The following is a 13648-nucleotide window of genomic DNA, read 5'->3' on the forward strand; positions in this document are numbered from 1 at the left end:
TACTATAACGGCCTACTCATCACTCAGTAATTAAATACACGTCGGTACTCATCAGCATCACATATATTAAACTTCTTTGTGCTTTGGAAACTCCCCTTAGAAATGCCTTTCACCAGAAAAGGCTAAAACAACAACCACTCTTTTAATTCCATACATCTGAAGTGATCCTAAAATGTGCAAACACATACAAAAATGGGAATGTATAATTTTAAAATGACCACCGTAAAAACATTTCAGTGCACTACAAGAAAGAAATACATAGGATTTTGAATGTTATGCAGCAGCATAACAGTTGGAGGCATTTCCCTTGAAGACTTTTTTAATAAATAAGGGATGGTGTGGAATCAAATGAACAATGATTTCCATGCAAATTGTTCTGAAGGTGAATACAACCAAGCCAATGTCCGTATGTGCCCCCAGGTACCTGCTACACCATGTAAGAACAAGAAATAGCTGTGGCCATAGATAGGACAAAAAAGAGTAATTGAGTAAATATTCTGACATTAAAGATTCAGCAGCTGTTGAACAGTGCTATGTTTTGAAATATGGCACAATAACAAAAACTGTTCTGTATTTGAGGCTCTGTTTCATGGAATAGCTAGTTGCAAACAAGCATGTACTTAACTACTGTTAAGTAGACCACATTGCCAGTGTGCATGTATTTACTTGCTTGTAACCAATTTTAAAATCACAAATATAAAAACAATGGCAACGTAAGGTTTGGCTCTCGCTCAGATTTTGCGTTTGCTAAATGGATGACAAGTAATAACGCTGGGTAATATGGGGATGCATGCTTTGAAGGAGGGCTTAGTTTTGTCTCTTAAGGAGACTATCCTAGCATAAAGGATTTGTTGGAGCTCTGGTTTTTTCACTGGCTCTGAGGTGTTATTAATGACTTGTAACTCCACTGTGAGCTTTGTTGGATAGAAAGCAGGTGAATGGAAAAGTGAGGCAGGTACACACTAAGCAGGTGTGCCATATATTTAATTGCTGTCAAGCTTTTTTGAGCCCTTTCAGCAGTCCTTATTTAGTTTTAAAAATAAAATAATCCAACTTTAACTACTACACGAGTTATACTGTATTTACAGGAGACCTGTAAACAGGCAGATTTCAAGCAGTGAGGGTTGTAGTATCAAGCAAGGTCAGTTCATAAAGCACGCTCTGGTACCAGAGGGAAGTCAAGCCAAGACTGGTTATACTGCAAATTTCGTGCCTGGAGGATGCTCCTGCCCTTGGCTTTGTGCAGGCCGTGCCTCCTGCCTGCAGATGCCAGCATCTGCACAGCCAGGCAGGGAACCCAGCCTGTGATCATCATCTGCCTGGCGGGCACGGGAGCGCTGCCAGCTCTGCTTTTCACAGCTTCCTGTGCCTTGCACTGCCCTGCTGCCTTACAGACAGCTTTGATTTTCACTGGGCCTGCAGCTCAATAAAGTGTCGTAAAAAAACTGGCTTAATTATTTTCCATTTGTGTGTGTCAGCCCTGAACTGCCAGGGCCGTTTGCCTGAACCTCATTCAGCTCGGGGCCCTGGGCAGCAGTGCTTGCGAGGGAGCAGGGAAGGCAGCCTTCTCCTTCCTGGGCCACAGCCTGGACTTCATCGGCAAGCCTTGGCAGGGCAGCCTGTGCGAGAGGCGGCAGCATGCCAGCTCCGATGGTTCCCATGAGGAGCCCGCCCCACGCACAGGCTCATGCGGACCCCACAGGTTCTGCTCCAGGCCGCAGTGCCGGCTGCTGGGATCGCTGCCCTCCTGAGCCTGCCCCGAAGCGAGTGCTGTTGTACTTTGTGCCGTGCCCTCCAAGCCCAGTGTGTTTCTTGGTAATGAAAGGGACTGAGAGCTGTGGGCTCGTCGCTGCGTAATCCAAACGAGCCCCTGCTTTCGGGTATTTTTGTGTTCCAAGACATGGCAATGACGGGGCACCGATTTAAGCAGAGTCGCTCCAGGAGAAGCCCTGGAGACGAGTGCTACCGTGGGCCTGGCATTGGCACCGGCCCCTGCGCCGGGCGGAACCTTCTCGGCGCCCGCCCGGCGAGGCAGCCGGCACAGGCGGCCGCGGACCGGGGCGGGGCGAGCGCGGCGGCGGCGGCCGCGGCATGTGGGGCGGCGGGGCGGCCCGGGCCCCCAGCCGCGCCCTGCGGCGCCGGCGGGCGGCGGCCGCGCTGCCGGGGGCTGCGGTCGGTGAGAGGGCGCTGGGTGGGCACGGGAAAGCGGGCGGGAGGGCCCCGGCGCGGCAGGCGGCAGAAACGCCGTAACGGGGCTTGGCCTCGCCGGCTCCCTCACAGCCGGGCCCCGCAAACCTTCCGCCGCCGGCGGCCCTGGGCGTGTGTCCGGCAGCTGCCGGCCGCGTCTCACGGCACCCCCGGCCTGCTTAGCGCCAGCCCAGCGGCGGCCCGTCGGGAAGGTGGTGTTCTCCTGCCGCCTCCTTTGTAGTCCAGAGGTGTCTGGATCGCTCCATCGCTCGCTGCGGCCTAAGATCATCTTCGCGGGGTGGTTTATTCTGGGTGCAGTGAGACATTGCTGTGATTCGGGGGCTGTTGGTGACCAGGCAGCAGCTGGATGTGAGCGAGTGTTCGCCGGGCTAGGGAGAGCCCTGCTTCGGCTAAGTAGGAGTGGAGAACAGTTGCGGGATATTGTCCCTGTGCACCGTTCGTGAGGGTTTTTTGCTTAGGTTTCCTTACAGTGCAAAATGAGTGTGCAGCTGTGTATGTCTCATTATAACACATAATAAACCCAGCGCTGCTGAGTGGGTGTGTGTGCGCAGCTCACGGTCAGAGTAAATATTATGGGGAAATTCACACTAACTGAAACATTTCAGTTGCATTGTTCAGTCTCTGAACATGGCATAGTACATCCATTTGATCAGTACAGGGGTGGTGAACTAGCATACATTCTTTTATTTAATCCCCAACTCCCTAAGTACGATAGTGAGCAAATGTGCAAAGATTTGAATGGTTACTATTCTGCTAGAGCAGCACTCTTACAACTGCGTGTTTTGCCTCTGACTTCTTGTAATGCTGATGTTTTCTATTTGGTTGTCTTTTATTTATGCAGATGACCATGTTGATCTGTCTCTTCAGATGGGTCTGAGATGTATCCCTCAATATTACAACAGGAAAAGACAACTGAAATCCAGTAGTACCTTGCCTGTCTCTCTGACTGAAATGAAAAGCAACATGTAAGTATTGTATCTAAAATAACCCTGTGTGATAAGGGCTACCCTTTTCTGTAACAATTTAATTTGACTTCATGACAGTGTCATGTGGAGCCGTTTATATATCTCACATGTTTCAATGTTTGATGTGGCCTGTTGTTGTTTTACTAATTGCCAACTGAAAAATTGCTGGTATGCAGCCATCAGTTTGGGAAGATATGTTACCTATTCAGTGTATAATATCTGTATGCTACTAAACAAGTGTAACTGGAATCTCTGAAGAAACATGAGTTTTATCTTTTTGCATCTTCTGATGCAGTATTTATTTTTCCATATTTAACCTGCATGAAATTCAAGTATTGGTTTAATGACATTCAGCTTTCATTATTTAGGTTCACTGTGAAAAGACCTTTCAGCACTTCACACTCATCAGTGGATTCAAAGGAAATGAAAAAATTCCAGCTCCTTGCACATAAGTGGTGGGATGAAGAAGGAGAATATGCAGCCCTTCATTCTATGAATGACATTAGAGTGCCATTTATTAGGTATGGTTTTGAAGACAGATTTTTTTATTTAATATGCGCTATTTCTGCTTGACCTCAGAAAATATTGTAAAAAAAGCCAATTACCAGTACTTAAGGTAACTACATATTGCATCTAGTGAATCACCTTGTGGGTTCGACCTTAATCACATCCCTTTTCTTTCAGAGATACTCTGTTGAGCATGAGTAGTAATTATCATCTGGGAAATCCACTTTCTGGAATCAAGATTCTTGATGTGGGCTGCGGTGGAGGACTGCTGAGTGAGGTAAGGAACAGCATGCTGTGCGTTTTCTTGTTAAAAGGCATGCAAGGTATTTGAATAGTTGTAGTAATTACACTGCTTAATTTCTAATCCTCTAAGGAGGACATTTTCTCTTCTGTGATATGTTAGCTCTGAGTAGAGTGCAGTGCACTCTTACAAAAAAACCCAGAGAGTATTCGGATAGCATAGTGGTGGTGATTTACAGAGAATGAGGGAATTGGTAATGAGAAATCCTAAAATTCTGAGATTCTAAATCAGGAGAGTCACGATATTCTCACTACCAAAGAAGTAATTTTTGTTATAAATTTGTTCTTACACATTCATTTATTTGAATTGCTTATCATCAGTGTTTTACATGGGGGTGGGGATTCTCACCTTTGATCTTATGGGAAATGCGTGGAATAACATCAAGCAAATAAATCATACCTCTTGTGTCAGTAGTGATTGCAGTGGTACAAGGGCTGATGTAACATGGCCTCCAGAGAAGTCTGCACAAACTTGCGACTGATAAGTTACTGTTTGTGGTGGAACACTGTTCTCTCAGGCTCTGAACAGTGCCGTGTCCCATCAATAGACTAGGGATGGTTTGTGAATTTAGGGTTACAGATCTGGCTGACTTACTCTGGGAACTTCATCAGCATCTGAAGCGAGGTGTTAAAAACAGACCTGAATCTCTCCTGTGTTTTCTTTCTTCTTTTTTTCTCCTCTTCTGAGCGAAATCTTGTAGTCTTGTGAGAGGGGTCTCTCCAACAAAACTGGTGTGCTGCATCACCTTCTCAGGCTGAACAACTGGTGAATTTCAGGTTGGAATATCATACATGTGGTCATGTTTTGCAGCCTGTTTCAGTTTCAGAAGAGGTGATGACTAAGGTGTTAACCTTGGAGTAAGAAGACACCGGAGAAACCTGAGTGACAGCCAAGGCTGATGCTATCCTATTAGACATCAGTGTTTAGTTCTCAGCAGTGAGAAAGTCACAGAGATAATCATGTATTAAGTAACCATTAAAAAGATATGAGGATTTACCATTACAGGTGGATGTTGAAGAAAGTAATGACAGTAATTAAATATCGCATTGTTTTCTGCCCTTTAATTACTGTATTGATTTTCCTCTTTTGTTTTTTCTCTATCAGAGTGTAGGGTAAAGAAATCTTTATTTGGTGTAACAAAATGGATTGAAAACAAATTATTCTAGAAGACGATTTAGATGTGTGTATAGTCCAGTATATAGTTTTCTAAGAAAATTAACACCACCTTTCCCAAATCTAAGGGTGTTTTTGCTTTAATAAACATTTAAAATAAAACTGGTGGATCAGAGCTCATAATTTACTGTTGTTTGTCTTGCGTTGATGCTTTCTGCATCTTGTCTGTACATTGCAAAGTTTCAGAAACCTTTTAGTAAATTGTTTTCACGCAGAGAATAAATTACACTCTTTTTTATTAGCCTTTAGGTAGACTGGGAGCTTCAGTTACTGGAATTGATCCTGTGGAGGACAACATTAGAACAGCAGATCAGCACAAGTCATTTGATCCAGTCCTGGCCAAGAGAATACAGTACAAGTCCAGTTCACTGGAGGAGATTGTGGAAGAGTCTATGGAAACGTTTGATGTAATTGTAGCTTCCGAAGTAGTGGAGCATGTGGCTGACCTTGAAATGTTTATCAAGTGTTGCTCTCAGGTGTTAAAGGTAAGAGAGTTTTTGCTTTCATTATTGGGAATATTTATGCTCTTTTAATATTGTAGCTTTTTAAAAGAAATGTGAAAACACATTCACATTATAATGGACACATTTCTCCACTAAGTCAGAAGCATGTTCTAGAGGTGCCTTCCACTCTTCTCCATGATGCAAATACATCTTCCCAAATTCAGTAACCACAGTTAGGGTAAATTTATTTTCCCAATTCAGCCTCAGAAAAGTGTTAAGGCATTATCTAGCATTGCAGGTTTGCATTGCATCATGACCTTAAGAAATCTGGGTGCATCTGATTTCACACAGGTGAGAGAAAACGTGGCAGTGCTGCTGTTGATGGATAGCTGTGGCTCAGACTGCATGGGAACTCTGTAATGATGTTTCTGACACAAGACTTTGATCCAGTACTAGCAACACATCAGATAAGATCCTGGATTGCTTTTAAAGGTTCCTAGTTAAGCTTTGGAGATAATCAGGTTGTTATTCATCTTGATACTAGTTCATTTGCAAAGAAGGGTGCTAGCTCAGCACAGAAGTGGAAGCTTTTCTTTAATCTTTTTCTGGTCATCAGAAGAATATAAATTATTTCAATGGAATGCATCACTAATTTTTAGCCTACTAGGAACAAAGAGATTATCCCTTATTTCTGAGGACTTAGAATTTGTTTCTGGCTTTGTTTCTTTGCTCATGTAATTATTAAAACAAGCATGGCATGGCAATCAGCACTCTCAAAAATTAAGGAAGCATTTCACATTTTACTTTCAATTGGTTTCAATTAAAAAAGTGGTTTGTGGTTTTATTTTGATTTTTTGCTTCATTGTTTTATTGGGGTTTTTTGTGGGTTTTTGTTGTTGTTATTGGGTGTTTTGGTTTTTTTTTTAACAATAGATATTGTGTATGCTTTAATACCTTTTATTTATCCATGTTCTGGGCAGGAAGTATTATAAGTGATTTTTCTAGGTGTTCTTTGGGCTAGGAGATAGTTTTTAGGCCACCCAAGACCTGATTATTTTGATTCTTTGAAGATTCCTGAGACATACTGTTAGAACATTATATTCTTTCTTGTATTAAAATGTTATAAATATCTATCTTGGGATGAAATTACTTCTTACTCTTGCATTGTGCAGACTTTGACGTAGACAAATTATTTGTCTTAATGTGATTAAATTTACAATTTAAAAAACTGAAATACTCTTCTAATTGAACATTTTAATATTTTAATATTTTAATTAGCCCGAAGGTTCTTTATTCATTACGACAATCAATAAAACACAATTGTCCTATGTCCTGGGAATTGTGGTTGCAGAAAAAATAATGGGGATTGTACCAGAAGGAACACATGAATGGGAGAAATTTGTTCCCCCTGAAGAACTGGAGCGCCTCCTGGAATCAAGTAAGTTTCAGGCCAGATGGTGGAAATGCAGAGAGATATCCAAATGGTCCCAAAGTAGAAATGGCAAAGGGATAAGTTAGGTGGGGTGAGTGCTAGCAACAATACACAGCTTTTCCTGCTTGAGTTAACAGTTGTATATTAAGAGTATCATCCCTGGTTTAAAGACACTGCTGCTTACTGGATTTTGCATAAAATAAATTAAATGGAATCCTAAGAATGCAGTGATTACTTGTGCAAAATCACTGTTGCAGCTGCCCTCAGTTGAATAGCCTAAATAAAAAATTCCAATGCTTTCCATTGTGTTCTGGTGACAGAATGTATGCTCTGAAGTGGTTCATAAGCTCTAGGTCAGGTTTGGGGAAATAACTGTGTTGACACTCTGGGGCTGCACTGCTGCCACTGCATTGTTTCTCGCCTTTCCTTTGGGAGGAGGTGTTTTTATTTTTGGTTTGCTGCTCCATGTTCTCTATTCATATGTTACTAAAAGATTTCTTCCAAAATGTGAAGATAAAACTTACCACAAATTCATTAGTCAGTTCTTGAGAAACACTGTGACACTGATTTTAATTATTTCTAATTAAATTATCGTGGTCTGATTGCTTTTAAAATAGACAAAGCACTGAGCTGGGAAAATTTCTACCCATTGCCCTCCTTCACAACAGATATTTTAAAACCCTCTCACCAAATATTTCACTTTGCTCTGGTTCACTGCAAAGAAGGTGAAGTATGAGTAGAGCTATTTACTTGGCAAGGTCTTTTCCTGGCACTTTGCAGTGATGCCATAAGGAATATGACTAATACTGGTTCACATACTGGTGGTTCTTTTAGTTCTTCCTTTGAAAGAAGCAGGTGCAGTGGTGTGATTTATTTTGATTGGCTGTTTGTTTTCTGCCTTCCATCCTGTATCCTGCTGGGATACAGCAGATCCATGCAGTGAACTGAGTGCTGCTCAGCCAGGAGTGATAAATCACTCTTTATTTGCACCGAGTCCTTGATGGCATTTGTGTGCCTTTTTCTTACATTTTTCTATTCCGAAAGGGAATCTGAAGAATCCTTGCAAAGATGTGCTCAGATTTTGATTTTGGAGTGTGTGATATCAGTCTGAAGCATGTCACCACCTACAGAAAGTGTTACCAGCCAGCCAGATGAGGAGGTGTGAGGCTGGGGTTTTTAACAGAGCCCTGTAGCTGCTGGTGGTGCATGGCCTTGGCACAGAGCTGTTGCAGCCTCTGCCAGGAGCAGGACCTGCTGTCACCAGCAATGCCAGTGGCACTGCATGTGGGAGTGTCTGACAAAGGCCAGCTTCCTCCCCAGCCCAGAGGAAGACGCATGTTTCTGTTTTAGAACAGACTTGCAGTTCTAAAGAGCTTGATGTTACAGTGATGAACAGTATTTAAGAACATCCGTTGCTTTATATGGCTTCTTTCTTTCCTAGATGGCTTTTCAGTCAAGACGGTGAATGGGATGTTGTATAATCCGCTCTCGGGCTCCTGGAGCTGGGTGGAGAGCACAAGCCTGAACTACGCAGTGCACGCAGTCAAGTCTGGGGCTTGGGCGCAGTCACACACCGCAGACACCCCGCCACAGACAGACATTCACCAGCACTCAGCCACAGCTGGCACAGCTGGCACTGTCCCAGACAGCACCGTCTGACATGTGTGGTGATAGACTGTCACCAGAACAGAAAATGAGCTTTTACTCAGATGGACACAATAAAACCTTTGCTAACAACAAGCTTCCTGTTTACATCAATAATACTTGTGCTATTTTTGGCCAAATATTTAGGGCAGTCTCAAATCAAGTGCCCGCTGTCTCAGGAATCTTAATATTGAAATGAACAACACTTTTAAAAAATAAGTATTTTCATGAGAAATTTTGTTTCAAATTGTTGGACAGGGAAATGCAAATTATTCTTTTGGTAGCTTGGAGGAAGCTTTATTACGTGGTGGCGTTCTCAGTCCTGCTGGGACTCAGATCTCCACAGAATAATGGTGTAGATACAGAGTGGGTTACAAACCACAGTGCTGTACAATAAGTGAAATGACCTAAGTATTTAAGATACGCAACTTGGTAAAAATATATGAAACACTTAAGATCTACACGTTTATCTGTAATAGACCTTTCTCCCTGAGGAGAGGAAACAAAATAGTGAACCTTTACTGTGGAGTCCTGCCATTTCTGCAGTTGAGATGAGGTAACTGTGAAATGGAAGAAGAGTCTCTGAGACCAGACTGCCTCAGCTGTCAAAGCCCCTTCACCATAAAGATATTTGTATCTGTGCCTATTACTCAACTTCCTCGCTCTGCCCAAATAAAGAGAAACTGAAGGTAAAATCTTACCAAGCAACCAGAGCTCCATAGAAGAATGACACATTACCAGTCTGTCCTATAACTGAGGTGCCATACCTTTTTATTCTTAATGTTCTAGAGCCCAGATAAGGAAAAGTAATTTATAGTGACTTTCTAAATAAAGTGTCGTGTGTGTCTATGATTGCATCTCTTTCCTTCTTTCTCCTTTTTCTTTCTGCTTGTACACAGCTAGAAAGGTGTCTTGTTTTTGTTTCCAAGGATGAAAGCAAAACTTTTCTTTTTTTTCCCCCTTCTTATTTTTCTCCCTGTTTTAGTTGCTTGTGCATTTCTCCTACTTGTACAGGTATGGTGGGCTAAATTAGTTTTTTACACATTCACATTCTTTCTCCTTTGTTGTATCTGCATGTTGCCTTCAGATCCAAGTTTCCTGATGGATTTGATGATGCCCAGAAGGATATAGTTAATTTATAATGGAAATAATAGTAAATCATAGCTAATAAAGATTAAAAAGTAGTATCTGGTGTGATTGCTTCCATGACAATCAGTTCTGCTTCATAATACTTCTGTGGACTATTCTTGAAAGACCGCCAGCTTATTCACCAGTCTTCACAGAAGTAAGCGTGAACGCCGTTTATTTTATCTTTATAGGGTTTTACAGGGTCTGCGGGCAGAGCAAGCTACTATTGGCTAACACACACAGTTTACATTTTTTCTCCTACACACAAGAATATTGTTTTGCTTTACTCTCTCTTCTGCAGGCAAGTTTCAAGGATTTTAGCCCTTAATATCACGACTTATTTCAAAGGCTGGTTTGTGCATACAGGCCTTTACTAATATATAAAATATATCAACAGACTATAGCTTGGCTTTCTGAAGAAAATTCATCATCATGTTACGAGTTTAGTGATGGAGAAGCCACCACACCAGTAAATAAATTGTTCCAAAGGCTCATCAGTGGAAGCAGTTTAACCTTGGAACCTCACCAGTGATGTCTTAACATCCTCATTTTTACCCTTAAGTACCTCTATCAGCCGCAGTTTTGAGTTGTCACCCCTTAATTTTCTTTTAGATAAGTGGTCTGAGATGGCAGCTATTGCCGCTACATGTGAGTTTCCAAGTTCACATAAAGTCATGTGGTCAACATGGTTTCTGGAGCATGGCAGTGGAACTGGCTACAACATTTCATTAAGGGTTTCACTAATGCTGTCCACAGGAGGAATACATCATTCCCTGTCTGTCTTTATTCTGCAAAGGAGTCTCTGCTCCATTGGTCATGCATGCACCAATGTGTGCACCAGTGTGGTGCGCAGCATTTAGAAGAGGAGTCATGCTGAAAGAAAATGTGGAGTTAAAAGAGATAACCAACTCTGCTCCTAACTCTGTTCAGGCATGTTAGATCACGTGCCTCCAGTGAGTTCCCCTAATCAAATTACCAACATCAATCTAATTTACTACAACTGTGTGACTCTTGTTTCAAATTCTGCCAGCAGCTCTGAAAAGCATTGAGACCTGGACAGTCTAAGGTAGCTGACAAGAAACTTCCCCCAAGAAGCAGTCCCCCCTCCACTGAATTGTTTTGAGACTTGTCAAGTGAAATAAAAATAATGTCATAAAACTGGCAGAGAAAGAGCTGATTTTTGTTTTATTTAAGAGCCCTAAGTCCAGATGTTTGTGTGAGTAGCTGTTATCCCGGCTTTCTCATCCTTTCTCTTTTTCCTCACTTCATAGGTTCACAGAATATTCTGAGTTGAGAGGGACACACAAGGATTAAGTCCCAACTCTAAAGTGAATTACTTCTTACTTCCTTGTAGTTTTTAATTAAACTGTGAACCACCTAGGCAAAGGGTATTTTGTTTTGCTATTTTCACTGTTATTTCTATTGCACATAGGACAAAAAGCCTTTGATGCTGCCTGGGTTCTCTGTCTAAGCTCACAAGAGGGATCTTGTACCTAATGAACAAAAGGCTGGCATTTAAACAACATGCACATGGACCTGGTTATCAATGGATACCTCTGGTTTTGACAAAAACCTTATCACTTAATCTAATGCTCATATATGTGCATTGAAGCCCTGTCAATCCAGGAGAGTTTTGACAGCAGTGTGGACAAATGAGATGGGACTGCTTGAACAACTCCTTGTGCTTTTAGTATGTCTCCAGATGTCCTGATATGCTCCATCCCCAGTCCTTAGCCCTCAGTTTTCTTCTTCCGGGGATTATCCTAACTAGTCCAGCTGCATTTCATCCCTCTGTTTAAAACAACTTTGTTTTAATGCAGAAATGATTGAATGTAGTAGGAATAATTTTAATGAGATAACAAACAGTACAAAAATATCCTGTACTTGTAAACTGGTTTTGGTGTTTAACATCACTACCTCTTTCATAAATGTGCAACTGGCACAGTGTAATCAAATTGAATATGTGCTATGCACTTGTGCTCCAGAAACTTTTTCCTTAAAATCTGTGCATAGAAAATCAATGTTATTTTCACACTTCTCTTAGCCCAGAAATTTTGTAGATGCTATTGAAATGGACAGAATTTAAATCAAATAAATACACAAATCTTTTGCTTTCATTTTGCAACTTGTTCACATTTATGGAGCCATAGCTTCAATGCTTACAGGAACAGTGGTAGTAGGAAGGTGAAAAAGCAATGCTATTGCAGTAAGCATGCACCCAGGACTAGGGGTGAGGCAAGAGGTGATTCTTACCTTGATATAGGGAAAAAACTGTATTTGGGGCTTGGTCTTTTTCAGGCTCTGTGTTTATTTCTAGTTGTATACCCCTGGCTCTCCCGTTACTAGTCATTTATTCCTGCAATAAAACAAATCAGAGTAAGAAGCTGTTCCTGAAAAAAAAAAAAAAAATTAAAAAAAAAAAATTAAAAAAAAAATCCAGCAGAGCAAACAATGGTGTTCTGTGTGGTCTTGGCTATTCAGCTGTGGTTTGGCTTGTTATGTTGTTTCATCTCTCCCACATTGTTCCACATGGTCCTGGTCCCAGCTCTTACATCAGATTGATTATTGTCTGAAGTAAATTTTTTTTTTTTGCTTTCTTTCCTTTATTTTATTATGTTTCCCTGGGATGCTGCTGGTGGTTGTACTGTTCAGGGAGCTGAATTCTCCCACTGTGGAGGACTAGTGCCATTTGGGAGGTAAGCACTGGGAATAAACGGACAGGGAGAAGATGGGACAGAACAGCTCCTTGAGGGGTAGTAGGGTTTTAGGTTGGCTCAGCCTGTCTTGTGGAACAGTACATTCAGATAATAATTGAAACATTAATTGTGCTCAAGCCCAACTGGAGTAGTATGAGAGCCTCAGAGGAGGTCTGCATTTAATCTCCATTTTAAATAAAAATACAACTTGAAGTTTCCATGGTTCCCATCATGCTATCTTATTGCCTATTGTTCCTTTGTGGTCCAGTGACATTTTATGGCCATTTTTGCAGGACTTGACAATTTATTTCCTTAAATTTCCACTAACACCCTGTGTCAGGTTCCTCGGGGATGGAAAAAAGAGAAAGGAGTGGTTAAGGAATTGTGTAGTGGCTGTGAGTTGAGACAAGAATAATGAATATCTTGTTGGAAGTTTTTAACTATGTTGAAATCCCAGATTTAATTTTAAAAAAAGGCAACAAACAAACTTATTTTTCATACACTTTTAATAAATGCTTGAAAGGAATAATCCTATGCAGTCTAGAAGTTCAGAAGACTCAGTGTCTGTAATAAGACAGCCTGATGAAGCAGACTGGAAGAGAAAAAGTGAGAAAGAACACCTACTATGTGGGTGCTGATTCTGAATTTTCAGGGGTTTGAGAGGTGCCCAGGAGTACCTGGAATGGGGGAGAACATTGAAAAGCCAGAAATAGAAGGAGTATGAGCAATGCCTGGAAGATAAGTATGATTCTGATGGAGAGAAGAAATGTGAAGTAGAGGTATAGAGGGCAGTCTAGTGTGTCTTTGAAGAAGAACTACTGATGGTTGAGAGAGTGGCTCTGTGTCAAACTGAAGCATAAAAATTGAGGTGTTCACAGCCTCCCACTTGCTTTTGTGCATTTACCTCCAGTGCCTCATTCCAAATGCCTGCACCCTTGCTGAACTCCTAGAAGGAAAGGCGGCAACTCACTAATCATGAGTTGTGGGCAGATTTCTCATTCACGCTATTCTCCAAGTTAAAGGACAAAATTCTAATCACTTAAAGTTTGCACTGACAGTACACCTTACTTTTATTGATGTGTTCCACTGAAGCAATATAAAGTTTCATGTTATATTCTGGCTAGAAATGCTAGGATTTCACCTAGACTGTA

At 41.6% G+C, this 13648-nt stretch overlaps 1 protein-coding gene across 2 annotated transcripts; it reads left to right on the top strand.

The window, feature by feature from the left end:
• The first annotated feature begins 2091 nt into the window (after nucleotides 1-2091).
• COQ3 (coenzyme Q3, methyltransferase) lies at nucleotides 2092-8769 on the top strand. Of its 2 annotated transcripts, none has more exons than XM_005518603.3 (7): nucleotides 2092-2176; nucleotides 3050-3173; nucleotides 3542-3694; nucleotides 3858-3957; nucleotides 5397-5639; nucleotides 6876-7035; nucleotides 8471-8769. In XM_005518603.3, the coding sequence occupies exons 1-7, from the start codon at nucleotides 2092-2094 to the stop codon at nucleotides 8686-8688; spliced, it is 1083 nt and encodes a 360-aa protein (XP_005518660.2). In that variant the 3' UTR covers nucleotides 8689-8769. The 2 variants fall into 2 exon arrangements, with proteins under 2 accessions (XP_005518660.2, XP_014118797.1); XM_014263322.2 differs by lacking the exon at nucleotides 2092-2176 and adding an exon at nucleotides 2293-2435.
• The last annotated feature ends 4879 nt before the right edge of the window (nucleotides 8770-13648 follow it).

The sequence above is a fragment of the Pseudopodoces humilis genome, chromosome 3 (assembly GCF_049639895.1).
Source record: "Pseudopodoces humilis isolate 2021_Gansu_Grassland_sample_001 chromosome 3, ASM4963989v1, whole genome shotgun sequence".
NCBI lineage: Eukaryota > Metazoa > Chordata > Aves > Passeriformes > Paridae > Pseudopodoces > Pseudopodoces humilis.

Bases quoted from the DNA above. Each gene is read 5' to 3' on its own strand.
- COQ3 (XM_005518603.3), top strand. From the start codon at position 2,092: ATGTGGGGCGGCGGGGCGGCCCGGGCCCCCAGCCGCGCCCTGCGGCGC. The intron at 3,695-3,857 runs GTATGGTTTTGA...CTTTTCTTTCAG, and splicing joins ATTAGAGTGCCATTTATTAG to AGATACTCTGTTGAGCATGA. The intron at 3,958-5,396 runs GTAAGGAACAGC...CTTTTTTATTAG, and splicing joins GTGGAGGACTGCTGAGTGAG to CCTTTAGGTAGACTGGGAGC.